Genomic DNA, 25491 nt, shown 5'->3' on the forward strand with positions numbered 1-25491 from the left:
GAATTTTTCCTATGCATTTACCCATGAAATACTTATTGTATTCATAAAATGGAATTAAACTCTGCATTCTATTTTGTAGCATTTTCATAATATATTTATTTATTTCAACGGTGAGTCACATTTTTATAAAAAGTTTAGAAAGTCAAACACAAGAAGAAAATAACAGAAATAACACTGTTAACATTTTGATGTATATCTTTCTCATCTTTTTTAAGAACATAGAGAGAGTTGTATTTTCTTAATAAAATTGGGACCTCACTGTATGTACTGTGTTGTAACCAGCATTTTACAGATAACAACATCCTGGGGCATTGACTTGTGAATGCCAGCTCACTTTTCACAGCTGGAGCTATGAGATGAAGCTGTCACCATGGCTGAGCAGACAGTGGTCCCCCCACCTTGCTGGGAGGATCTAGTGGGCAGGGGTCCTATTTCAGCTCAGTTGATGAACTTCCTTTCTTTTTAGTTTTCTTAATGACAATTCATTATCATTATTTATTATATAAACAGTATAACCACATTAGTAAAATGTAAAGTAAGAACTTAAAATATTTCTTCACAGTTTGCCACTTCTGACAAATGAAACAGCTTTCATTTTCTTCTCTTCCCTCCCTGTCCTGATCTACTTACATACATAATTTCCCAATTCCTGTAGGCAGAGTCTACAAACTATTACATCCCTGTTCAGTTATCTTCCTAGTGTATTCTAGGCATTTTCTCATGTTCCTGAATAGTTTTCATAATCATTTGCAAAAACTGCGGAATATTTCTGGTTTGTTCTGAAAGGAAAAGCAATGAGGAAGGGCCAGAAAATGGGGAGTCTCGGGAGTTGTGGGGAGAGGCTCACATCTTCCCTCCTTTCTCCCGCTGCAAGAATTTCAGCTTCCGGCTCTGCCTGCACCTGTCCATCCCCATGGGGCACTCGGGGAGGAACCCCGCAGAGGAACTCCCAGGGCCCCGTGTGGGACTGGAGGGGCATGTGAAGGAGGGTCTCTGCCCCTCTCCCTTTCTGCTGCCTCTCCCTGTGTTTAAGCTGGGGCAAAGGTCCAGAGCTGGATGAGTCTGGTCCACAGGATAATTAGAGCTGGCCCCTGAACCTTCCTCACCCACTGTCTCCCGGACCACCTGGAGGATGAGATGGGAGCTGGAAATCCATGCAGGAACCTTGCATAATCTGGAAGACCAGAAATCAGATACCTAGGATTATGGAGTTTGGAGGACAGCTTTGTGGTGGGAAATGCTGTAGGGATGTTAATGATCTAAATTCTTCTTCCCAGCCAGCCTCCAAACATAGGTCCTTTACTCTCCATTTGACAGATGAGGGAACCGATGCTCAGAGAACATGACCTGCCCAGGGGCAGGGCTGGGATTACAAGTCAAGTCGTCGTTGCCTCCCTTTTTAGAATGATAAATGTCATATATGTTTGTATGCGTGTAGGAAAAGATTTGGAAGGAAGGACATTAAACCTAACAGTTGTTACCTCTGGGCAGGTTTCTTTTTCCGCTTTTTAAAATATTTCTTTACTGTTCGACTTCATAGCATTCAGCAACAAACATTTATAGAGCACCTACTCTGTGCCAGGCACTGTTCTATTCACTTGGGAGAAGTCAGTTGAATATATTAGATTGGGCCTCCCAGAAGCAGACCCTGAGATACGGATTCAAGTGCAAGAGGCTTATTTGGGAAGTGATTTCAGGAAATGCAGACAGAGGAGCGAGGAAGTGAGACAGGGAAGGGAAGGGAACTGGCACAGGGTGCGTTCGTGGGCACGTAACTGGGTCACCAGGGCTTACACCCCGCTGGAGAGCAGTGGAGAACACACCTCAACTCACCCTCTGGGCTTACACCCCGCTGGAGAGCAGTGGAGAACACACCTCAACTCACCCTCTGGAGGGCCGAGGAAGCTGGGGTATTTGCCCACCTATTTCCACGTGTCTGGTTGAGGGCTGCTCCTGGGGCTAACTCCCCAGCACTTCCTGCCTACCGGTCTGCTGGCGCTGGCTGGCATGGAGAACTCCCTGGGGCAGAGGCCCAGGGGATTTTGCAGGAGGAAGCCCTTGGGCCCCAGTGGACTTGGGAGAAGGAGTGCCCAAGGAATGATGTGGGCTCAACAGAGACAGCGTCCACCACAGTGATCAAAACCCACCAAATTCTGCTCTTTCGAAATTTACATGAGAGGTGCTTGGACAATGCATAAAATAAGTAAACAAATAGTCTGTTAGAAAGTGATACTTTGTGCTGGAATTAAAAGGAGAGCTGGGGGACTTCCCTGGTGGCGCAGTGGTTGGGAATCCGTCTGCCAATGCAGGGGACACGGGTTCGAGCCCTGGTCTGGGAAGATCCCACATGCCGTGGAGCAGCTGAGCCCATGTGCCACAACTGCTGAGCCTGCGCTCTGGAGCCTGCGAGCCACAACTACTGAGCCCGCGTGCCGCAGCTACTGATACTTGCGTGCCTAGAGCCCGTGCTACGCAACAAGAGAAGCCACTGCAATGAGAAGCCTGCACACTCTAATGAAGTGTAGCCCCTGCTCACTGCAACTGGAGAAAGCCCATGTGCAGCAACAAAGACCCAATGCAGCCATAAATAAATAAATAAATAAATATTTAAAAATAAATAAAAAGGAGAGCTGGGTAAGTGACATGGGGAGTTACAATTTACAAGCAGATTAAAATGATAAAACCAAAAAAAGGGGAAAATGCATTCTACCGTATAAAGACTGGCTACATGTATTTTGGAAAATGGGGGGAAACTTTTCCCTTCTAATCCCATCACCCTGATATAACCATGGTTAGCATTTGGATGTATTTTCTTTTCATCTTTTCCCCTCCTAAGCATTACTTTTCTTGCCTGACTTAAGACACAGTATGCATCTAAATTTGTGCCCTGCTTTTTTCTTTTTCTTTTTGGCCGCACTGGTGTGGCATGCGAAACTTCCCCAACCTGGGATCAAACCCGTGCCCCGCTGCCGCGGAAGCACAGAGTCTTAACCACTAGACCACCAGCAAAGTCCTGTATCCTGCTTTTTCACTTGCCGTTTTAAACCCAGCTCTTCTAGCTCCAAGGCCCACGTGCTTCTCTCCTCCTCTTAAGGTGCCCACAGGAGAGTCTGAAGCTGATCTTCTCCAGCTCCTCATGAGAATTGACAATCCCAGGAATTCCAATCCATCGATTCCAGCTAGCCAAGGCCTGCCTGTCAGCAAGGAGGAAGGGCCTGCTGAGAATTAGTTATTAATAATTAGTAACACATGACATAACACATGTAACATATCTGACACGTATTAGGTGCTTGGCAGATCTTGGTTTCCTTCCCTCGTATTACTTCATTTGATGGAGGGTAGGGGAGGGTGACCAGCCAGCACCTCCTGGAGCTCTCACTCCCAGGCAGCTGTGGCCCAGGTGGGCTTTGTCATCCTCAGCACAGCAGGCCTGGCTCCAGGATGCCTTCTCTCCGGCCTCTGAGCTCTCTAGACCAGTACTCATGCTAGCCTACGAGAGTATCTCATCTCCAGTTTCTTTTCTTTCAGGAGAGACTCTGTGGACTCCAAGTCTTCGGCCATCTCCTCTCCAAAAAGACCATCGATGGAAAGGTAAAGGAAACCATGGACTTCTCCACCCCAGCAGTCCTGTTCAGCATGTTTGTCTCTCTCTGTTTTACTGAAGGAAGCCCGAGGCAGGGGAGAGGAGGAAACGTCATATCTTATGTTGCCTCTGATTTCTAAGACCACACAGTAAGACTCGGTGGGCCTCTGAATCAGAGGTGTGGCTCCTTCACTGGGGTGGCTGACCAATCACTATTGCCCCATCACTGTTTGGGGAACATTCTCAAGGTCAAGTCGAACCCAATGAGAACGGGTCTTGAGAGACTGTACCTGGACTGGGATCTCTGGGCTTGGGCAGAACTGGTTAGGGTATCTACCCTAAATCATCAAGTCACTCATTCATCAAATATTTATTGAGGGCCTACTATGTGCCAAGAACTGTTCGAGGTGCCAAGGATATAGCAGTGAACAAAAGAAACAAAAATCCCCACAGGCATGAGGCCTATTTTTCTCATGGGGGAGACAGGTAATACATATGATAAGTAAATCACACGATGGGATAAATGCTATGGAAAACAATAGGGCAGAGTGAGGGGGATTGGGGAAGGATGGTCACTGCAGTGGTCAGGAGAGCCCTCGTTGAGGAGGTGAAAGAAATTAAAGGAATTAGCCTGGCAGACATCGGGGTCATTCCAAACCAAGTGCTCGGAAGTGGGAGTGTGCCTGGCAGGGTCAGGGAGCAGTGAGGTGGCCAGTGGGTCTGCAGTGAATAAGCGAGGGGGGGAGTTGGAAGATGGAGTGAAACAGGAGCCACTGGAGGCTGCTGAGCGTGGAAATTCTATGACCGAATTTATCAGGATCCCTCTAGCTGCTGTGCTAGATTGTTAGGGCCAGGGGCAGAAGCAGACCAGCCAGGAGACTGTTTCCATAATTCAGGCAAGATATGATGGTGGCTTGGATCAGAGTGGCAGCAGTGGATGTAGGGAGAAGTGGGGGACCCCGGGTATATTCTGAAGGGAGAGCAGTCAGGATTTTCTGACGGACTGGATGTGGGGTACGAGAGAAGAATACGTGTCAGGATGACTCCAGGACTTTTCACTTGAGCGTCTGCAAGGATGGCATCGCCATGGATTGGTATGGGGAGGACTGTGTGTACATCAGGCTTGAGGTGGGAGATCAAGGGTTCAGGTTTGGATATGTTGGATTTAGGGGTGTATAAATCATTCAGGTGAAGAAGTTGAATAGGCAATAGCTTAAACGAGGCTGGAATTCAGGAAGAAATCCTGGGCTGGAAATATAAATTTCAGTCATTAATGTGTAGATAGCATCTGAAGCCACAAACCTGGATGAGATCACCAAGGAGAGATTGTGGATGGAGAGAGGAGTATGAACTGCCGTCCAGGAGGGAGGTCAGAGGTCAGAGCAGGAGAAGCAGGGCGAGGGGAGAGAAAGGCAGGCCAGGAAGTGGCTTAGAGGTCTATCAAGGCAAATGATTAAGGTCCAGGGGCCGTACTGGATGCTGGGATGACCAGAGGGAGTGGTAAGGGTGTTGGCTTCTAGTGGAGCGTGTGTGGGAGCTGCCCAGGTATGTTAGGCCTAACGCACCAGTAAAACTGACATTGGAAAGAAAAGAAGAGGCGCAAATATTAGGTCGTTTAAGGTTTCATGAAGATAAAACAGGCCCAGGATGTTGATGGGGCTGCTGTGTTGCATCACCCCACCCTGGCAGCCGAGTGCCGGCTCCAGCCATTGAGTGGAGGCTCTCTGGAGTGCTTGGAGAGCGAATCTGAGGCTGCATCCTACGTCAGAAGAAAGAAGTTTTGTAGTCAGTTAGCAACGTCTGCCATGCGTGAGGCCTAGGAATTGAGGCTCCAGCCTCATCCTGGTCTAAAGCAGCCTCTTCCTGGCTTGCAGACAGCCACCTTCTCGCTGTGACTGCACATGACGGAGAGAGGGAGCTTTCAGTCTGTGTTCTCTCTTCTTCTTCTTTTTTTTTTTTTTTGCGGTACGTGGGCCTCTCACTGTTGTGGCCTCTCCCGTTGCGGAGCACAGGCTCCGGACACTCAGGCTCAGCGGCCATGGCTCACGGGCCCAGCCGCTCCGTGGCATGTGGGATCTTCCCGGACCGGGGCACGAACCCGTGTCCCCTGCATCGGCAGGCGGACTCTCAACCACTGCGCCACCAGGGAAGCCCTCTCTTCTTCTTATAAGGGCATTAATCCCATCGTGGGGCCCCACCCTCGTGACCTCATCTAAATCTAATTATCTCTCAGAAGCCCCACCTCCTTATACTATCACTCTGGCAGTTAGGGCTTCAACATATGAATTTGAGGGAGACACAAACATCTGGTCTATAATATAATGTAATAATGGGAGGGAGGAGAAGAGCACTACTGGAATTGAGTAGGCAGGGGCCAGAGATGCTAAATGTCCCGGATGTGAAGGACAGCCCTGCATAAAGAAGGACTGTCCTATCCGAAAATGAAGCACTGAGCACTAACCCATTTCTAGGTTCGATGTTATAATAAACACATTTGGCATTTGTGTAAGGATTTATACCTTCAGGCTCCTCTCCTTACTTTGCCTTGTGGCCTGGAAGTCTCTTGGCACCCTTCCCATAATGCATTCTTTCTCTGAAGGTCAGTCAAGCAGAGTATGTTTGGCCTTCCAGTAGTTGTGCCATTTCTTGCTGGTTCAGTATTGGGGGTGGGCAACCCAAAGGAAGAGAAGCAAGTCTTGTGAATTCACTTTATCCACTCCCCAGACTGTTTCCTGCACTCTCTACCTCTCTATTTTATCTTTCTCATTCATTCATTCATTCAGCAAGCGTATTTGTTGAGCACCTTCTTGCAAACTCAACATCCTGCAGGGGTCAAGGGCATGTTTACACACTGGGTGATTAGTGGAGAGTACCTGCCCGTCTGAAGGGGATACCCACTACCCAACCCCAGCTGGTTGATGCTTTTATGGAAATGCAGGCCCAGAGTGCCATGCCTCCCAATTTTTTAAGGAAAGCTGGCCAATTCGATTTTCATAAGAAACGCCCAATTTTATATATTGGCAACATATTCAGATTTTTCTAAGACACAGTAGGGCAAACAAAACACATCTGTAGCCCACCAGTTTGTGGCAAAGATATAAACTCATGATCTCTGCCTTCACACAGGTAATCACTAGTGTGGAGGCAGACACCAAAATGCTTGTTTTTCGAAGATATAACGCATACTGGGAACACAGTATCTCAACATGACTGGAGAAGTCAAAGGAGACTTCAGGGAAGAGAGAGTATTTGTGCTGAGAAGTAAAAGATGAATTGCCTGGTAGACAAGCCAACTGAGGGCATCCCAGGCAGAGGGAATGGCACATGCAGAGGTGTGGCAGTATGAGTGAGCATGGTGCTCGAGGAACTGTAGCTGGAGTACCAGGGGACAGACCACAAAGGCCACCACTGTGACAGAGAATAAGGTTGTGCTTTGCCAGCTGCCCTTAGGACCATTTGTCTTCATCGGTTGACTTTTGTTTTCCCCCCCACCGAGCAGTTTCGGCAAGGTGGTGGTGCAGTAACCAAAATGCCCTCGAGGTGGCGCATAGGAGCAGCAAGACGGGCCTCCAGGGGCCTCTGCTCAGTCCTGGGGCAGGAGGATTTTTTAAGGAATTGGTGATGTCAGACCACAGGCTGGTGCTGGCACTGCCACATCCGGGGAGCAGAAGGAAGCTGCTGACAAATCCAGCACCCCCACCCCCGCCCCCGCCGATGATGCCCTCTCTGCAACTTGGCGCAGTTCCCAATCATGTGCATTGAAAGCAAAGTGAGCGTGGCTGCCTGATATGCCGTCCAGACACGAATCCCAGCCAGCCAGCCAGCTCCTAGCCAAGAGGAGGGACTAAGGCTGGGAGTGCCTTGCCAGGAAGGTGCGGGGCGGGGGGGCGGAATACAGCAGGCAGCCCAGCCTAGTCCAGGTAAGGGGACTCTGGAAAACTCTGCGCTTTTTAGAGATACAGTGAGATGTGTTGAAAAGAATTTGGAAGGCAGACAGAGCTAGATGTGTGGTCTGACTCTGCCATTTGCAAGTTGGATAACCTTGAGAGAGTCGGTTCAACTCTCTGAGCCTCAGTCTATTGAACTGTAAGATGGGGATAACTATGACCCCACCTCTCAAGGTCACTGTGAGGATCAAATGAGATAACGAAATGCTTAGCACCATCCCTAACCCAAATGAGTACTCAATAGATGCATAATGCTTAGTAATAATACTCACATTTAATGTGGCAATCTCTGTAAGCAGTCTGTGTCTGGAACTCCCTTAGGTGCTTTATTCTTCTAAGCAACTCTGGAATGTGGGTACTATTGTTTTCTCCATTTACATGTGAGAAGACTGAGGCACCTAGAGGTTAAGGAACTGACCCAAGGTCAAATAGCTACTAGGTGGTGCTGTCGGACACTGAACCTGGGAGTTTGACTCTGGGGCCTGGGTTCTTAATAAATATACCACCCCAGTGTGGCTGTCCCCAAAATGACAACTGCTGTTAATGTTTCTTACTATTATGCCTCCTTCCAAACAGTGTGCTACTGACTCCTGGTGGCTCCCCGTTGGTGAGTGCCAGACATTGAGGATGTGGTGATGGGCACACAGGTCAGTGAAGGGCAGCACCAGGAAGAATCTGGGGCTCCATCCCAGCTGTAGGAGATGGGTTGGCCCAGGTTGTGGGAGTTGACAGATGCTGGCTCAGAGGGAGATCCGTCTCTTAAGCCTAGAGAAGTGGGGCAGCTAGTTTTCCAAACAGGACCTGCCCCTGCCCATTTCAGCTCTGTCTAGAGCCCTGGATGTGCCTTTCATCTCTTTGTGGCCAACTCCCTCAATTCCTCATCTATGCATTCATTTGCCAGAGATTTATCATGTGTCTACCTAGAGCCTTGTCACAGGTGCTGGGAGACAGTGGTGAACCAGCTGATGGGGTCCTCATACTCTGGGGCCTGTAATCTGGAGATGCAGGCAGGCAGTGTTTATAAACACATAAACAAGTTAATTTTAGACTTGGATAAGTGCTGTGAATGAAAGAAATCAGGTCATGTGCTAGAGAGTTCCAGGGCAGGACAGTCGGCTTGGCTGAGGTGGTCAGGGAAGGCCTGCCTGAGGATGTGACATTTGAGCTGAGACCTGCCTGGTGGGAAAGCACCAGTCATCAGTTGTAGGAAAAGCTGGAGGAGGAAGAGACTTCCAGGAGGAGGGACCAGCCAGTGCAAAGGCACTGTGGTGGGAGTGATAGGTGTATTTAAGAAACAGAAAGCAGCAGTGCAGTGGGGGACTTCAGTGAACTGTGAGGGGAGTGGGGCATGAGATTAGGTCAGAAGGGGAGACAGGGGCCAGATGTAGAGGGGAGGGTAGGAGGCCATGGTGAGGAGTTTGACTTTATGCTGAAAATGATTGGAAGCTGTTAGAGAGTCAGAAGCAGGGGAGCGATGGGATCAGCAACCCTCCAGGCTGCTGTGTGGCAAATAGATTGTAAGGAGGGCAAGAGGAGACCAGCTTTGGGGCTATTGTGGCTGTGCAGGTGAGAGCCCAGGGGCTGAGACCAGGGTTGGGTGCAGGGGGATTCATTTTGGTCGCAGGCAGCCCTTAGACTTTAGAGTTTATACCCTTCCCCGCCTTCCTGCACCCACACCTTTACTCTCCTGACTACAGGAGAGAGCTGGTTGGATCTCAGCTTCCCTGTCCCTCCCTGTGCTCTGCTGCCAGGCAACCCACTTGTCAGACAGAGCTGGGTAGAATCCAGGGTAAATTAATCTAGAAGAGTAAAGTTCAAACTGCATTAAAAAAAATAAAAGCTAGAGAATCCCTTTGGACAAAATTTTTGGGAATTCAAAATGTAAACCTTGGGAGTTCCCTGGTGGTCCAGTGGTTAGGACTTGGTGCTTTCACTGCCCTGGGTCTGGGTTCAATCTCAGGTTGGGGAACTATGAAAAAAAACCCATAAACCTTAAAAGGGGAGAGCCTCCCCTCCTCAGACCACCCCACTTCTGTGGCAGCACTGAGACACCTTTGAGGAGCCTCAAGGCTCCAGAGAACACAAGACTCTCAGTGGTCCAAGGGTATCTATGGTGACAGAGGGGATCCAAGGTTAGGACAAACAGCACAAGCTGGGGGACGAGGAGGCAGACGGCAGAATTCACACTGATCAGTGTTCAGCAAGTTGTCAGATGGGATTCTCTTGTAACCCCAGGTTTTTAACACTGGGAAGCTTGAGCTGCTCAGCCAGCCTCACTCCCAGACACAATTTCTTGGGCTTGACTTTTCAGAAGCCCAGCATCATCTTCACTAGTATTAAGTACGCTCATATTGCTGTACAACCGTCACCACCATCCATCTCCAGAACTTTTTCATCATCTGAAACTGAAACTCTATACTCTTTAAATAATAACTCCCCATTCTCCCCTCCCCCAGCCCCATTCTACTCTATGAATCTGACTACTCTAGGTACTTCCTATTAGTGGCCGCTTACAATATTTGTCCTTTTGTATCTGGCTTACTTCACTTATCGTAATGTCTTCAAAGTTGTAGCATGTTTCAGAAATCCATTCCTTTTATAGCTGAATAATATTCCATTGTGTTATATACCACATTTTATTCGTACATTCATCTACTGATGGACACTTGGGTTGCTTCCACCTTTTGCTGGCGGCTTCTTGAGAACAGGAAGACAGGAAGCTTCTGGTTTGAGCCATCAGCACAGAGGGACCATTCACGATTGTCAAATGTTAACAAACAAAAAAAGTGTTTCTCATGACAAAAGTATCAATAGATATATTCTTTATAGAAGACTTAGAAAATATGTATAAGTGAAAGAAGAAAATGAAAATCTCCTATAATCCCATCTCAGAGAGGTAATTGCTATTAACATGGTGTTATGGTCTGAATATGTGTGATCCCTCAAAATTCATATGTTAAAGCCCCAACCCCCAATCTGACTGTATTTGGAGATAGGGCCTTTATGGAGGTAATTAAGGTTAAATGAGGTCATGAGGGTGGAACCCTGATCCAATAGGATTAGCATCTTTATAAGAGACACCTTGAGAGCTCACTTGCTCTCTCTCCACCACGTGAGGGCTTAGCAAGAAAGAGGCTGTCTACAAGCCAGGAAGAGAGCTCTCACCAGAAACCAAATAAACCAACACCTTGATCTTGGACTTCCCGGTCTCCAGAATTGTGAGAAATGAATTTCTGTTAGGTCATGCAGTCTATAGTATTTTGTTATGGCAGCCCGAGCTAAGACACACGGTTATCCTTCCAGTTCATATATATTTGTGGTCTTTTAAGCCAAAACCAAAATGGGATCATTCTTAGGCAGTGTATCATAGGAGTCAAGAGCATAGACATTGGAATCAGGTAGATCTAGGGTCAAATCTTAGCGTTGTAACTTTAGGCAGATCTCAGGAGTGTAACTCTGTTTCCTCATCTGCAAATGGGGATGATTTACAGTATCTACTTCCAAGGACTGCTGTGAGGATCAAATTAGAAAATGCTCCTAAAGTGCCTGGCACAGTTCCTGGCACGTGGTTAAAGACAATTCTCTTAAGTGGTGGCAAATTCATTATTCACTGGACTGTAGTGAGGGAACTTCTCTGGTTTGTCTGCTTTAGCCCTTGTTCTTAGCACAGTACCTGGAAAATAGGTGCCTAATATTTACTGAATGAGTGAATAGATGGTTCTGTGAGAGCAGATAGAGAGAGCAGCTAGCATGGTGCCTGGTGGATGATGGAGTTATTGGCATCGTTACACTTTCTGTAACCTCTCAGTAGAGCACAGTGGTTGGCTAAGTGCCTGGGTACCAGAGTTCACCCTCTTGGGTTGCAATTCTGGTTCTACTGGTTTCCAGATATGTGACCTGTCATATTATTTTAAATGCATCTTTAAATGCACCTCTCTAAAGTGCACTTTAAAATATAACTCTAAAATGGGGCTACGTATAGTACAGACCTCATGGGGTTGTTAGGAGGATTAAATGAGATGATCCTTGTCAAGTGCCTAAAACAGTACCTTCCGGACTTCCCTGGCCATCCAGTGGTTAAGACTGCACGCTTCCAATTCAGGGGACTCGGGTTCGATCCCTGGTCGGGGAAATAAGGTCCCACATGCTGTGCAGCCAAAAAAAACCAAAAAAAATAGTACTTTCCTCATATGGTGTTTATGAGGATTAAAGGAGATCGTCCATAAAAACATCTAGAATGGTGCTCAGTAAATGCTTTATTCACTTAATGTCAAAATGTCTATTACTGATTTTCATCCTCAGATCAAACAGTGGCAAATCGAAAGCAGAGACTCCCAGAACACCCAGCAGCCCCTCGAGCCCCACCTTTGCCCCCTCTGTCTGCGTCCTGGCACCCTGCTATCTCACGGGGGACTCTGTCCGGGACAAGTGTGTGGAGATGCTCTCTGCAGCCCTGAAGGCGGACGGTGAGAGGGCCTGGGCCAGGGACGGGGGAGGGAGGGCTTCCCAAGGTCAGGGAGAGGTGGTCTTTCTCAGCACCCTGAAAGTGGTACAGGATGTTAGAGTCCCCTGTCCAAGCAGGCCTCACTGCCAAGGTCATCTCCAGCTGATGTCTGTGTTTCCCGAATCTCTTTTAGACGATTACAAGGACTATGGGGTCAACTGTGACAAGATGGCATCAGAAATCGAAGACCATATCCTTGAGCTGTGCCAGGGCTGTGGGTGCCTGAACTGTCCAGCGGCAGGTCTCCCAAGTACAAGGGATCCAGGACAGTGAATGGGCAATGGAAGGACTCAGGCATAGGCCCCTGCTCTGCCCCTGAACCTGAGTTCTTAATTCTAGCTAACATCTATTAAGTTTGGCACCTGCTGGCCTTTTGATAAGCTGTTTACGAGCAGTACGTCATTTCACGTTGAGAACAATCCCACAAGGTAGGTTCCCTGTGGGATTAATCCCATTTTACAGATGAGGTAACTGAGGCTAAGAACAGCTAAGTTACATGCCCAAGCTCATACAGTTAATAGTAGTGGCAGAGTTGGGATGATTTGAACCCAGAAAATGTGACTGTAGAACCTGAGGGCTCAGACAGGCTGTGTCTTTTTTTTAAGATTTTTTTTTTTTTTTTGATGTGGACCATTTTTTGAAGTCTTTGTTGAATTTGTTACAATATTGCTTCTGTTTTATGTTTTGGTTTTTGGCCACGAGACATGTGGGATCTTAACTCCCCAACCAGGGATCGAATCTGCATCCCCTACATTGGAAGGCGAAGTCTTAACCACTGGACCTCCAGGGAAGTCCTCAGGCTGTGTCTTGACGTGCCTGGGTTGTGACATTGTCAATGAGTCGAGACAGAGAGAGAGGACAGCATTCCTTGTGCTCAGCCCTTCCCTCTCTTCCTCCTCTGAAGATAACAGCTCCCATGTTTGACCCCCTAATATGTACCAGGCACTGTGTCCTGGGCAATTGACGCTTCCTACCTCTGTTAGTACTTGCAGTAATCTCTGTGAGGCAGGGGCTGTTGTTCCCATTTTACAGATGAGGAAACTGAGGCTCAGGAACTACTGAGTATCAAAGCTGAACTGAAAACCTTGGTCTTTGGATTCCATGTCCTGAGTTCTTCCCTTATGCGCCATGCTTCCACTATCTGAAAGCAGCCTTGTCTAGACAGAGGAGGTGACTACCATGTGATATGGCGATTGCACCGAAAGATTTTTTTTTTTTTTTGGTCGCACCACACAGCATTCAGGGATCTTAGTCCCCTGACCAGGTATCAAACCCGGGCTCCCTGCAGTGGTAGCGTGGAGTCCTAACCACTGGACCACCGGGGAATTCCCAAGATTTCTGTCTTGGAGGGGGAATCCCTCCACACTGTGCCCCACTGAATGAATGCATGGAATTCCTTTTACTGGAGACAAAGCTTTGCATATCAAAAAGGTATGGAGGGTGGGAACAGAATCCCCAGGGAACAGGGGTCTGAGTGTCCCATTAAGGCCCTTTTCTGGCCTTCTGGGCTCTACCTAGGGGCTCAGCTGGGGTTGGGAAGGTACAGGGGCCATCTCAGAAAACAAACTTCCTGCTTCCATCTCCTGCCTGAGAACCACCCTATTATCTTTCAACATATCTGGGAGTTTCCCTCCACCATCATGTAGTTATTAACCAGCACTTCTTGAGCTAATCTAACACCTCTCCAAGTACATTTTCATAATTTCCAATTAATTCAGTAACACAGAACATGAGGTATCAGAACTCTCAGGAGCTTCATCTTTGTTTTCTCCCAAACAGTTGTCCCTCCAAGCAGGTCCCTCCACCTTCAAGCCCAGTTGAGACAAAGGTGGATGATCCAGTCCATAGTTCCACTGCTGGCCTTCCCTCCTCTGAACGACCCTCTTCTGAAGGACAGGAAATCAAAGCTGCACCAACGCTTTAGCTCTTTGTTCTTAGGTGGTGGGAAGTCAGGGGAAGGATAAATTTGGGGGCTTGAAAGCTCTATGTCCTAAAAAAGATCTGACCTCTTTGGAGCGACCCAGGACTAACATGGCAGCCGTGGGGCTCACATATGCTCGTCTTGGGGGTAGGGGCCTATGATCCCTAGGTCTGCACTCCACCTCATCCCCCTCTGTGACCTCAGGAAATGGAGGCAGACTCAGGAAGAGGCTGATGAAAGGATTGCCAGCCCTGCTGTCCCCACATATCAAGCAAATCCCCACCTCCAAGAATCTCAAACACAGATTTTTAAACAAATATTTTGGCTTTCAAATGCATTAGGGCGTATTCTTTCTTTTCATAGTTGTATTGTGCAAACAACAATCAAGGAAAACATAAATAATACCACCTTCCCTCCCGCCACTTCGAAAAAGCCAGCTGTGTCCATTTTCCCACATTCCCCACGTTCTCTTTCTTGTATATGGTTTTTCCCAGCAAAGGCTTCATCTTCCTGATTCTTCTTAGCTTAGGAGACCAAGAAAATGTGGCTTTGTTCCCTGAGGTCCTCCAGAGGATGGAGAAGGGACGGGGGCGGGGGGAGGCCTGTCTGGGATGCAGTGTCTGGACAGATAACTAACTCACTGTGGTCGGTGGCCAGGGGCAACTTCCTGCGGGGTGAGTGGAGAGAGCATTACGGTTAGGAGGGGGTCTGGCTTCCAGCCTTGGCTCTGCTGGGAATGTGCCCTGTGACCTTGAGCAAGGGCCTGCACCCTTTCTAAGCCTCATCTTCTTCATCTATTAATGAGCAAAGTAACTCTGACCAGCAATTCCCAAAGTGGGTTCCACGATAGGTATTCCCAGAGAAAAGGGAGGAGGGGCAGGCAGGTGGATCTATGCTCTAATATGTTGGCAACACCAGAGTAAACAAAACTCAACGATTTCTTTATTGCAATACTGCCTGGAGCTTTAGACACGTGGCCCCTAATCTTATCTCATGTTTTCCTCTGATGGCTGGACTTACAACTTCCAGAGGCCCTTCCAAACTAGAGGCTATTGTCATCACTGTCATCTTAGCCCCTAGATGTTGAGCACTTGACATGCCCCAGACACCACGCTAGTGCCTCATGCAGCTTAGCTCACGGAATCCTCATAACGGCCTTTTATTTATAAATAAGGAAGCCGAGCCCCAAAAGAGGTCATGGGACTCACCTGAGGTCACACAAGAGGCTTAGACAAACCCAGGCTGCCCATTCCTGGGGTCCCTGACACCACAGCGCTTGAGATGACCTGCTGTCACCTTGGAGGCTATTTCCTTTCCTTGATATGCAGCTGACCCCAAATGCCCAAGTGAGACCCCCTACTTGGGGAGTCAGAGGCCACAAAGGTGCCTGACCACCTGTAAAAGTCCAAGGAAAGGAAGAGGTGGCCTTGCAGCTCCTCGGCCTTCAGGGACAGGCTCCCCGTCCTTCTGTGCTCCTCTGCAAGTGGCTGGCCGGCCCTTGACTGTGTCACATATCTACCAGGAGCTCAAGAGCACAGATATGAAGTACCGGAACCGCGTGCGCAGCCGCATCAGCAACCTCAAGGACCCCAGGAACCCCGGCCTGAGGCGGAACGTGCTCAGCGGGGCCATCTCCTCTGGGCTCATTGCCAAGATGACGGCAGAGGTGAGAGTCGGGGCCGGGACCTCTGTGTGGTGGGACAAGGGGCCGGGTCCCTCCAACCTTGCCCAAGTCTGAGAGGCAGTGGCTTGTAACTCAGTGATGAACCAGGGGCTTCCCTAGCCGGACCATCTAAGACTCCCCATCCCTCAGGGCCCCTGGACCATCAGGACAGTGAACACAGCTACCATGTCTTCAGCACTGTGCTAATCGCTTCGGTGTGTTGGCCAGTTCTAGCTTCACACCAACCGAGACAGAAATGTTTATCATCTCCATCTTATAGGTGAGGATACTGAGGCTCAGAGGACTTAAGTGACCTGCCCGTGCACACAGCTAGAAAAGGTCGATGCCAGGAGCCAAGCTGTCTGGCCCCGGAGCACCCTCTCCTCCCTGCCTTGGGATCTGCCTCCCTCTTCTGCCTCGTTCAGTCCTATGTCCCATTACTCAGCTCTGGACCAAAGCCAGAATCGGAGTCCCTGACTCCATGGAGCACAGCCCAAGGTGCGGGGACAGACATGTATACAAATACATATGATACAGAGGTGGTGGCTGCCATGACAGAGCCATCACGGGAACTTACAGGAGGGAAGGATTGACCCAGTTTGAAGGGGTCAGTAAGGGAAGGTAAAGGGAACAAGCCGTTTGAGGAAGTATGTGCAGTGGTTAGAAGCTCGGGGCCTGGGCCGAACTGCCCGGGTTTGACTTCTGCCTGTGCCACTTAGCTGTGTGATCTTAGACCAGCCACTTAACCCCTTTGTGTCTCAGTTTTCTCATCCGTAAAGTGGAAGTAATAACAGCTATCCCATGAAGGATTGAATGAGTTAACACATGTGAAGTGTTCAGAAGGTTAAGGCAAGTAAAGCCCTCCCAGGAATTAGTATATGTTAGGCCCATTCACTGGCCATTTCATCACAGTGCTATCAAAGAGGAAATATTATCCCCATTTTGTGGATGAGAAAACTGAGGCCACCCTCAGCTCATAAGTGATGATGAGGATTTGATCCCAGATCTGTTTATTTCAGAGTCTCTGTCTTGGAAAGACCTTTGTACACCCTCAGGTATGAGTGGCTCTTTGCTGCCAGAGCTAACTCAGGGGATTCCCCGCGAGCACGTGGCAATGGCACTGCCAAAGCGCTACTAAATCCAAGCGGCCCAGAGAAGGGGAGGGGAAACGCACCGACGTCCTGGAGTCCGGGTGTGCCTTGGGGTGTCTGGGAACCCTCTGAAACTATTGTCAAGAGTGTGCCTCTGTGTGTTTATGGTGTGCGTGATGTGTGTGTATGTGTGGTTTGTGTGATGTAGCGTATGTGTGTGTGGTGTCTGTGGTTAGTGTGTGGTGTATGCAGGTGTGTGGAGTGTGTGTTATGTAATATGTACGTGTACATTTTTCTGAGAAGAGGGTTTGCTGCTTTCCTCAAATACCCAAAATTTTACAAAGAGCCCTGGCTTTAGGATAAAATGGGGAACTTGGCACAGGTGGACAGGGATATCTTTTGGCTTAATCTAAAATATATGCTCTTTTTAGGCAAATAACAACATATACCCAGAGTTACAAATTGCAACTTGGCTTACAGAGTATTATCCTTCCCTGTGAGGTGAAGCTGTGACTTTGATGGGAACCCAGCCTGCATTTCCTTCTCTCTGGCCCTCACCCTGTGGCTCTGGGGTCCCTCTGCTTCTCTTTGTGTGTGTGTCGTGGGAATGCTATCAAGAGACTGTCTTACAGGCAGTTCGAGAAACATTGGGAAATCAGGCCCCGGAGAGCCAAGAGCAAGGTGTAGGCACAGGTGTGAGCCAAACCCAGCAAGTTCCCAGAAGCTGGAGGCCAGAACAGAGCTGGGTGACTGAATTAGGACAAAGACAGGCCCCAGAAGTCTCAGCAAAGGAACCGGCCAAGTCTGGCCCCATCCAAGGACTATTCACTAGAACAGGGCAAGAGAATCAGGTGATCAACACAGGCCCAAGAAGAGGCTGACCAGGCCAAAGGCAGCAAGCCAGGACTGCATCACGCCCTCCACAGGGACTGCCAATGCCAGCCGCTGAGGAGCCCCCTGCCCGCAACCCAGGCAACGGAGGCCCAGGGGCCCTCCTTCCTGGGGTCAACTTTTGCTCTAGGCAGGAAGCTTTTATAAGAAATAGAGGATCGGACTTCCCTGGTGGTCCAATGGTTAAGACTCTGTGCTCCCAATGCAGGGGGCCCAGGTTCGATCCCTGGTCAGGGAACTAGATCCCGCGTGCTGCAACTAAAAGATCCCACATGACGCAGCTAAGACTTGGTGCAGCCAAATAAATAAATTTCTTAAAAAAAAAAAAGAAAGAAAGAAATATAGGACCATTTTTGCTCCAGGAAGAAAAATAACAGGGACTTCCCTGGTGGTCCAGTGGTAAAGAATCCGCCTTCCAATGCAGGGGGTGCAGGTGCGATCCCTGGTCAGGGAACTAAGATTCCACATGCTGCAGAGCAGCTAAGCCCATGCGCCACAACTAGAGAGAAGCCCGTGCACCACAACGAGTGCATGATCCCACGTGCCGCAATGAAGATCCCGTGTACCACAACGAAGACCCGACACAGCCAAATAAATAAATATTTTTTAAAAGATGGGGCTTCCCTGGTGGCACAGTGGTTGGGAGTCCGCCTGCCGATGCGGGGGGCACGGGTTCGTGCCCCGGTCTGGGGGGGATCCCATGTGCCGCGGAATGGCTGGGCCCGTGAGCCGTGGGCCATGGCCGCTGAGCCTGCGCGTCCGGAGCCTGTGCTCCGCAACGGGAGAGGCCACAACAGTGAGAGGCCCTTGTACCGCAAAAAAAAAAAAAAAGAAAAAGAAAAAAGAAAAATAATAGCTTGGGGTTGGGCTGCCTGCTATGCTGTGGCTCAGAGGCCAGAGGCTCCCGTCAGGCAAAGCCTGGGGCAGCTGATGCCTGTGTGAGTGAGTGGACATCCCTCTCTGCCTCCTGTGTCTCCCTAACTCCCTTTTTATGTCTCTTTCCTGGTCCACCTGATTCCCTCATTCTTCCTCCTCTCTTTTTCTCTCAAACCCAGATGATTCAAAGAATAGGGCAGATTCTGAGATACCCGTTAGAGCTGTTGAGTGGACATACTGGCAGCCCACAAGGAGAGGGGTTTTGTTCCCAGAGTCAAAGCCAGTGCCTGGTGTGTCATAAGTACTCAACAAATACTTAGCAAATTCACATTGTACATGACGTGAAGATCCAGTGTCATCTCTACACTTATTTTCCTCATTTTCGATCTTATTTTCTATATTACTGTACTGACCCCGTGTGTCTTTGATGCTGCCTCCTAAATGAGGCAGGAAGAGATAGGTAAATGGATTGGTAAGTGGATAGAGTTCTCCTGATCTCTATTTCTTTTCTTTTCTTTTCTTTTTTAATTGAAGCATAGTTGATTTCCTGTTTATTTCTTAGCTGGCACAGTCTGACCCACAGCCACGTCTCCCACACTCCTCACCTTGACCCACACTGAGTACCCTTCCCCAAACACGTTATTCTTGTCCTCTGATCTCTGGCATCTATTATTCTCTTGTGCCATCCCCCTCAGGAAGTCCTGCTTATCTTTCAAGACTGGTGAAGGTGTCAGCTTCTTTAATGAGCCTACCTGCCCCCATATGGGCTTTCCCTACACTTTGTATACTTTTGCTTTAGTACCTCCTACACTATCTTGCAATCTTGCTTAAATGTTTGGCTGTTGTACTAGATTAGCATTACCTGGGGACAGGAACCAAATCAGGTCTGAATCCTTAGGGCTTAGAGGCAGTGGTAGGCTGGAGCCAGCTCCTACCAGCTCAAGAGAGATGATTATGTGTAGCTCTTCCCAACTCTGCATTCAGTTATATCACATTAGTAGCTTGAAAATGGCCACGGTGGGAGTGTTTACACCATGGAAATCGGTAAATGCTACAAATTAGCCACCACTGCAGCCAAAGCCAGTTTACCAGCACACCAGTGCAGTGAAAGGCATTCAAGAAATTGACATCCAATACATTTTGAATGAATAAATGTATTATGCTTTGGAAAGTCCCCCAACATTAAAGTCAGCTGCTTTTTGCTTATATGGCCTGGGGTTGACTTGTTTTTGTATATACCTCTGCCATTGGTTAGGACCTAGTCCTTGAATTTGACACAGTAGGACATTCGTGTGTGTACTAGGATAACTTGGGGGCACTAATAAAAATGCATATTCCTGGACCTGCCCTTAGAGTTTTGGATTCATAGGAATCTGCATTTTGTCAAGAAACCCAAGTGGTTATAATGTAGCAGTCAGCATACTAAATTCGTTTGACCTTTGTACCAACTCTGTTCTCCACAGTTTAAGGGGTCATGCTAGATGGCAATAATTAAAATGTTTAGCCAGTGCCAAATCCTCTTTAAAAAAAAAAAAGTTTCGTTGTTTTTTTTTTTTTTGGCCGTGCCTCATGGCTTGCGGGATCTTAGTTCCCTGACCGGGGATTGAACCCAGGCCACAGCAGTGAAAGCACTGAATCCTAACCAGTAGCCCACCAGGGAACTCCCCAAATCTTCTTTTAACATTAGCTTCGGGACTTCCCCAGCGGTCCGGTGGCTGGGACTTTGCCTTCCAGTGCAAGGGGTGTGTGTTCCATCCCTGGCTGGGGAGCTGGGATCCCCCATGCCTCTCGGCCGAAAAACCAAAGCATAGAAGCGGAGGCAGTGTTGTGACAGATTCATTAAAGACTTTAGAAATGGTCCACATCAAAAAAATCTTAAAAAGGAAAAAAATTAGCTTCAGCCATCTTCCTCCCCCCAAACCAACACTAACTAGAGCTCTCTCCAGTTTGAGTGTCTCCCTCTCTGCTCTCTTCTGGAAGACGTTCAAGGCAAGTCAAATGGCCAGGGGAGGGACAGAAAAGGGGAGGACCTGGATAATGCAGACACTAAGTGCCTACAGTGAGCTGATGAGAGACAGGAGGCTCTGTTCTGTAGGAACTTATAGAAAAAGATATTCCGTGATGCAATCACAGGTGAGCAGTTAGTTGTGTGAACCCAGGAGCTTCAGGTCCTGCTTGGGTGGGGTTAACAGCAGTAAGTCATGAATAGTCGAGACCAAGGTTCCCACCAGGCAGAATGGCCTGGCCGGGCAGGGATCCCAGCTCAGACGGGCAGTGGGTCAAGTCCAGACCGGAAGGACAAGGGGAACATCATAGATCAGGTGGCCAGTAATCAAGTCAGATTAAGCAGGAAGGTACACAAGAGTACCTGAGGAGATGCACACAAGAGTGTTGATCCTGGGGGAAGCTGTTTGCCTTGTACCCTCCTATATGTGCCCTACTGTACTTGGCCCAGTTGGAGCACCCGAGTTTGACCTTCCACCCAAAGGCAGAATGGGGACTCTTCTGATAAAGGCTTTTCCCAGCTGGGACAGGGCCAGGGCTCCTGGGGCTCCCTGGCCCTGAAGGCAGACTCATTTCTCTCCAGGAAATGGCCAGTGATGAGCTGAGGGAGTTGAGGAACGCCATGACCCAAGAGGCCATCCGTGAGCACCAGATGGCCAAGACAGGCGGCACCACCACTGACCTCTTCCAGTGCAGCAAATGCAAGAAGAAAAACTGCACCTATAACCAGGTATGGGGTGGGGGAGGGGCCAGTGGGAGAGGAGGCGACAGGGGCCAGGAGGAGCTTAGGGACAAGCCAGCGGAGAGAAAGGGCTAAAACCCTGGGCTGCAGAGAGAAGGGCAAGTCTTGGTACACCAACATGATACATCTGTGGCTTCTAGAAAAGATGCATGCAGAAGCACCCAGATCTGAGTCTGTGAGGCTTGGCCAGCGTGTTCTGGCCTGCCCTGAAGCAAGAATAAGAGGGACCAGAACAACTGTACAGTCACAACTGGTTGGAAGGGAACTTAGCAATAAAAACTCTGCTCGCTCACTTTACACACAAGGAAGCCGAGGTCCAGACGGGGACAAGTTTTGCGGCTTTGTCTAAAGTGGCAAAGACAGTGGCAGAGATGTTGATAAACCCAGATCCAGACCTTTCTGCCTGCAATACAGCCAACTTGGTAGTAAAGCCTAAGGGATTTAGCCCCGAGTCGTAAGGTAAGGGTGAAGACCACTGCCCTGGCATGGGGAGCCGTGGGAGGCTGTGGAGGCCTCTTCTCTGAGACTTAAAAGCTGTTTCCGGGTTGTGTGTGTTATGCCCTTGGGGCACCAATATTCCTGGATTCTAACGGGTGCTTTGTCACTCTCGAATTCTGTTCATTCCCCCATCTGCTCTCAAGCAAGATTTATCAGAGCACCTTGCCCTTGGGGATCTGTGGCTACAGCAGAAATAGTGAGCCTTGCCCTTCAGGAGTCTCTTGGAGAATTCTAGTTCAGGAATCTGGAGCTGCGTGTGCAAGTTCCTGCTCCCTTCCAAGCACGTTTCTCTGTGGAGTGACATGCCTCCTGTGCATCGCCTCCCATCAGAAGTCAAATGCCCATTCGCAAAGTTCTCTCTCCACAGAGAGGCCCCAGTGGTATCCTTCCTCAGGTGTCATTGCTCTGCAGTGACAAGGCTGTGCTAGGCTGTGTCCTCCTGGCCCACTGCTGGACTCACCCATTAGCAGGGGGACTTCCCCCCACTCCATAGACTCCAGCTGACATGTTCATAGCTGAATGTCCACAAAGCAACAACTTGCTACATGTCATGGCCACCCAGGGTTGGCTGCAGAAAATCAGAACAGCAATTGTTAAATCTGGAAATTCCAGGGATTTGCTGTGGGAAACCTGGTTTCTGCACCTGAATGGTCTGGTTAAGGGGATGAGAAACTAGAAAGCAATATTAAATATCCCCAATGATCTTCAAATCCCTTTTCCTCTCTGGGTCTCAGTTCTTCCACCTGTAAAATAAACAACAAACTGGATGATCCCTAAGGTTGCTTCCAGCTCACTCAGTTCTGATCAGAGAGGTACATCCAATAGGATGTGTTCATTTTTCCAGTAGGAGATGAGTCTTGAAGCAAGAGAAGACACATCAGTTCGGAAGAATCAACAACAAAGAGTGAGAGTGCAAACGTCAGGTTGAGCCAGGGAGATACTGGAAGTGAGCTGATGGAAAACATATGAATACACAATGGAATTCTTAGTGATAAGGGAATTGCCAAAGTGGAGTGGGAGTAATGGTGCCAGCCTCTGGGATTTGGACCTACTTCTACAGACAGTGGGAGCCATAGCAGGTCCTAGAGCAGGAAAGTGACTTCATGAGTGGTCCCTGCTCTCTTTTTCTCTCAGGTGCAGACACGCAGTGCTGATGAGCCCATGACTACCTTTGTCTTATGCAATGAATGTGGCAATCGCTGGAAGGTCTGTATTATCTGTATCTGTATCTTTCTTCCTTCCCTGTCATCCACAGATGCTGCCCACATAAGGAGTAGGATGCCCACAGCCCAAAAGGGGCCTCATACATGGGGGGCTTGCCAGCCTCCACAGAGCAGGCCTGCAGAGCTGGAGATAGTGGTGGGTTGTTTTGGGGAGGTGGGGACACTGTACATGTGTATGTGCATGTTTTTTTTTGGAAAGCACCCAGCTGGGGTGGGGACAGCAGCCCGCATTTTATCACAGGAAGGGCAAGTCTGTCATTCGAACACAGATGGAATCAGCCTCCTGGGATCCACAGAGGGGAGGAAAAACAATAGCACTCTGCATTTGGACCACGCCTCTCTGCAAAGTGGTTCCACAGATGGTCTTTCCTTTGAACCTGGTCACAGCCAGGGATGAGGAGACAGCGTTGCCCCCAGATGCTCCCAGGTCGTCCTCCCCTCCTAAAGCAGCTCTGGAAAAGGCTTACATTACCCAAGGCTGTAACCCAGGTGGGCCCCAGCCCCTGCAAAGGCAGCGGTTTTGTTTTCAGGCATGGGAGCCAAGCAAAGACTCCCTTCACAGTGCTCCTTCCTGCCTCGTCTTCTGAAACAACTGAGTGTGGTCACATGGTTAATGTACGGTTACAGTACCATCTGACTTGCATGTGTGCTGTGTAATGTCTGGGCCACCGGGCAGGCTGCAGGTGCTCCTAAAATTCTAAGGTACTTAGCAAGGACTGAGCACGAGACTGGGAGTCAGGAGCCCTGGTTTCAGGTCTCTGCTCTGCCCTACTCGCTGGGTGACCCTGAGCGTGTCACTCTCCTCCCATGGTTGATGTGACGATTATTACATATGCACACACACTCTGCAACAACTAAGAGAAATGTTCCTTTATAATATTATTCTCATTTTCAGATGAGGAAATTGAGCTACTGACATGGTTAACAAGCATAAAGTCACAGAGTTTTGAGCACTGACAGACAGTACTCCACATTCCTGATCGATTGAGTTTTCTACAACTTTATGTAGGGCCTCAACAGCCATGGGGCCTCATAAGAACTGCCATGTATTTTAGGGTAAAAGTCAGACAATTATGTATTTTTCTTTTATTCACTTATTGCGCACTTAGGGATGGGGCCAGTATAATGGCCTGCTGGTTTAGAGCATGGGCTTTGGTATCATGCTCAAATCCTAGCTTTATGACTTACAAGGTGACTTTGCTAAATGACCTGAACTCTCTAGGTCTGGATTTCCTCATCTATAAAATAAGGGTAGGAATACTTACCCCACAGAGCTGTTTTGAGGATTGAGAAGGTAATACACATAAAGAATTAACAGGGCCTCTGATAGCTCATGTGGTATCTTTGTCAAATTAGAAAGAAGTGTCCTTGCCTCCACGTAGACACAGCCTTGCACCAGGGTACAGAGCTTGGCAATGAGCAGGGGCTGAGTTTCAGCCCCAACCTGCCCCTTTGGCCAAGCTCTCTTGTGCAGTGAACAAGCAGTACAGCCATACAAAAAAGCCCTGAGCACACACGTGCCTGGTACATAGAAACCACCATTCTTATTATTGTGAGTTTGTTACCTATTAGTATTATGGGAGCTTCAGCAAGTCATTTAACCTGTCTGAATTGCTTCTTTACCTGTGAAAATGGAAGAGTTATGACAGTGCCTATCTCACAGGGTGGCCGTGAGGATGAAATGAGTTAATACACGTTAATGCCGCCTAGCCCAGAGTAAGTGCTCAATCAATTGTAGCTATTGTGTTACTATTGGGCAAAGCTCCAAACCCAGCTCCTCCTCCCTGATTCCTGGAGAGAAACTGGAATTTGGAAGTTGGAGAGGCAGGTCCCACTAGAGGTGGCAGCTACATGGCTTCTGACAAAATTTTCAGGTAGTGTCCATTGCCATGTGGGAGACCTAAAGTCTAACCAAGCTATGAGTAATAATCACGGTGTTATTTCTGACCATAAATTGAGAGCCTACTGCAGGTCCGCCATCGAATTTCCATTCATTACTTGATATGCTTTTCTGCATTGATCGGCGTTATGATCCCATTATGCAGATGAGTGATTTGTTCGGGGTCACACCGCTAATAATGGCAGAGCTGGGATCTGGACTCTGGTCTGTGTGGCTCCAGACCCCACCTTCCTTTTCATGTCCCTCCACCTGCCTCTAGCCTCCCTGAGTCACGGCAAAGAAACTTCTAAAACACTGTTGCCTTTTTGGTTTTGTAGTTCTGCTGAGAGAACCACCAGCCAGGATTTCAGTGAACAAGGTGAGGAAGAACAAAGAGAAAGCACTAAGCCATCGTAACTGGAGAAAAATAAAAATTAAAACGAAGAAAAGTACTTAACTCTGAATGGGGCATTAGGGATCAGAGGGAGAATTCTTTTACAAATTAATAATCAGTTATTAATAGTGATTGACTAATGGGGGAGGCTAATTGGGGTACAATGCTTAGTCCGTGTTGACAGACCTCTTGTAGAAACTCAGAGCTCAGAGCTGAGGTGCCGTATCTTTGACAGTGACCGGTAGACCTTTACTTTGAGTCCCTTCCTTCACATC

General features: G+C 48.5%; 1 protein-coding gene across 1 annotated transcript in view; it reads left to right on the forward strand.

Annotated features, from left to right (window-relative positions):
- Positions 1-25271, forward strand: part of TCEA3 (transcription elongation factor A3) — a 35497-nt gene extending 10226 nt beyond the window's left edge. Inside the window, exons 5-11 of the mRNA XM_082832747.1 lie at positions 3529-3591; positions 11833-11996; positions 12168-12223; positions 15466-15621; positions 21064-21210; positions 22855-22926; positions 25161-25271. Coding sequence (XP_082688873.1) covers positions 3529-3591; positions 11833-11996; positions 12168-12223; positions 15466-15621; positions 21064-21210; positions 22855-22926; positions 25161-25169 — 667 coding nt within the window. The 3' untranslated portion in view covers positions 25170-25271. The remainder of the gene's footprint in view (positions 1-3528; positions 3592-11832; positions 11997-12167; positions 12224-15465; positions 15622-21063; positions 21211-22854; positions 22927-25160) is intronic.
- Positions 25272-25491: the final 220 nt, after the last annotated feature.

This window comes from Leucopleurus acutus, assembly GCF_964270905.1.
Source record: "Leucopleurus acutus genome assembly, chromosome: 2".
NCBI lineage: Eukaryota > Metazoa > Chordata > Mammalia > Artiodactyla > Delphinidae > Leucopleurus > Leucopleurus acutus.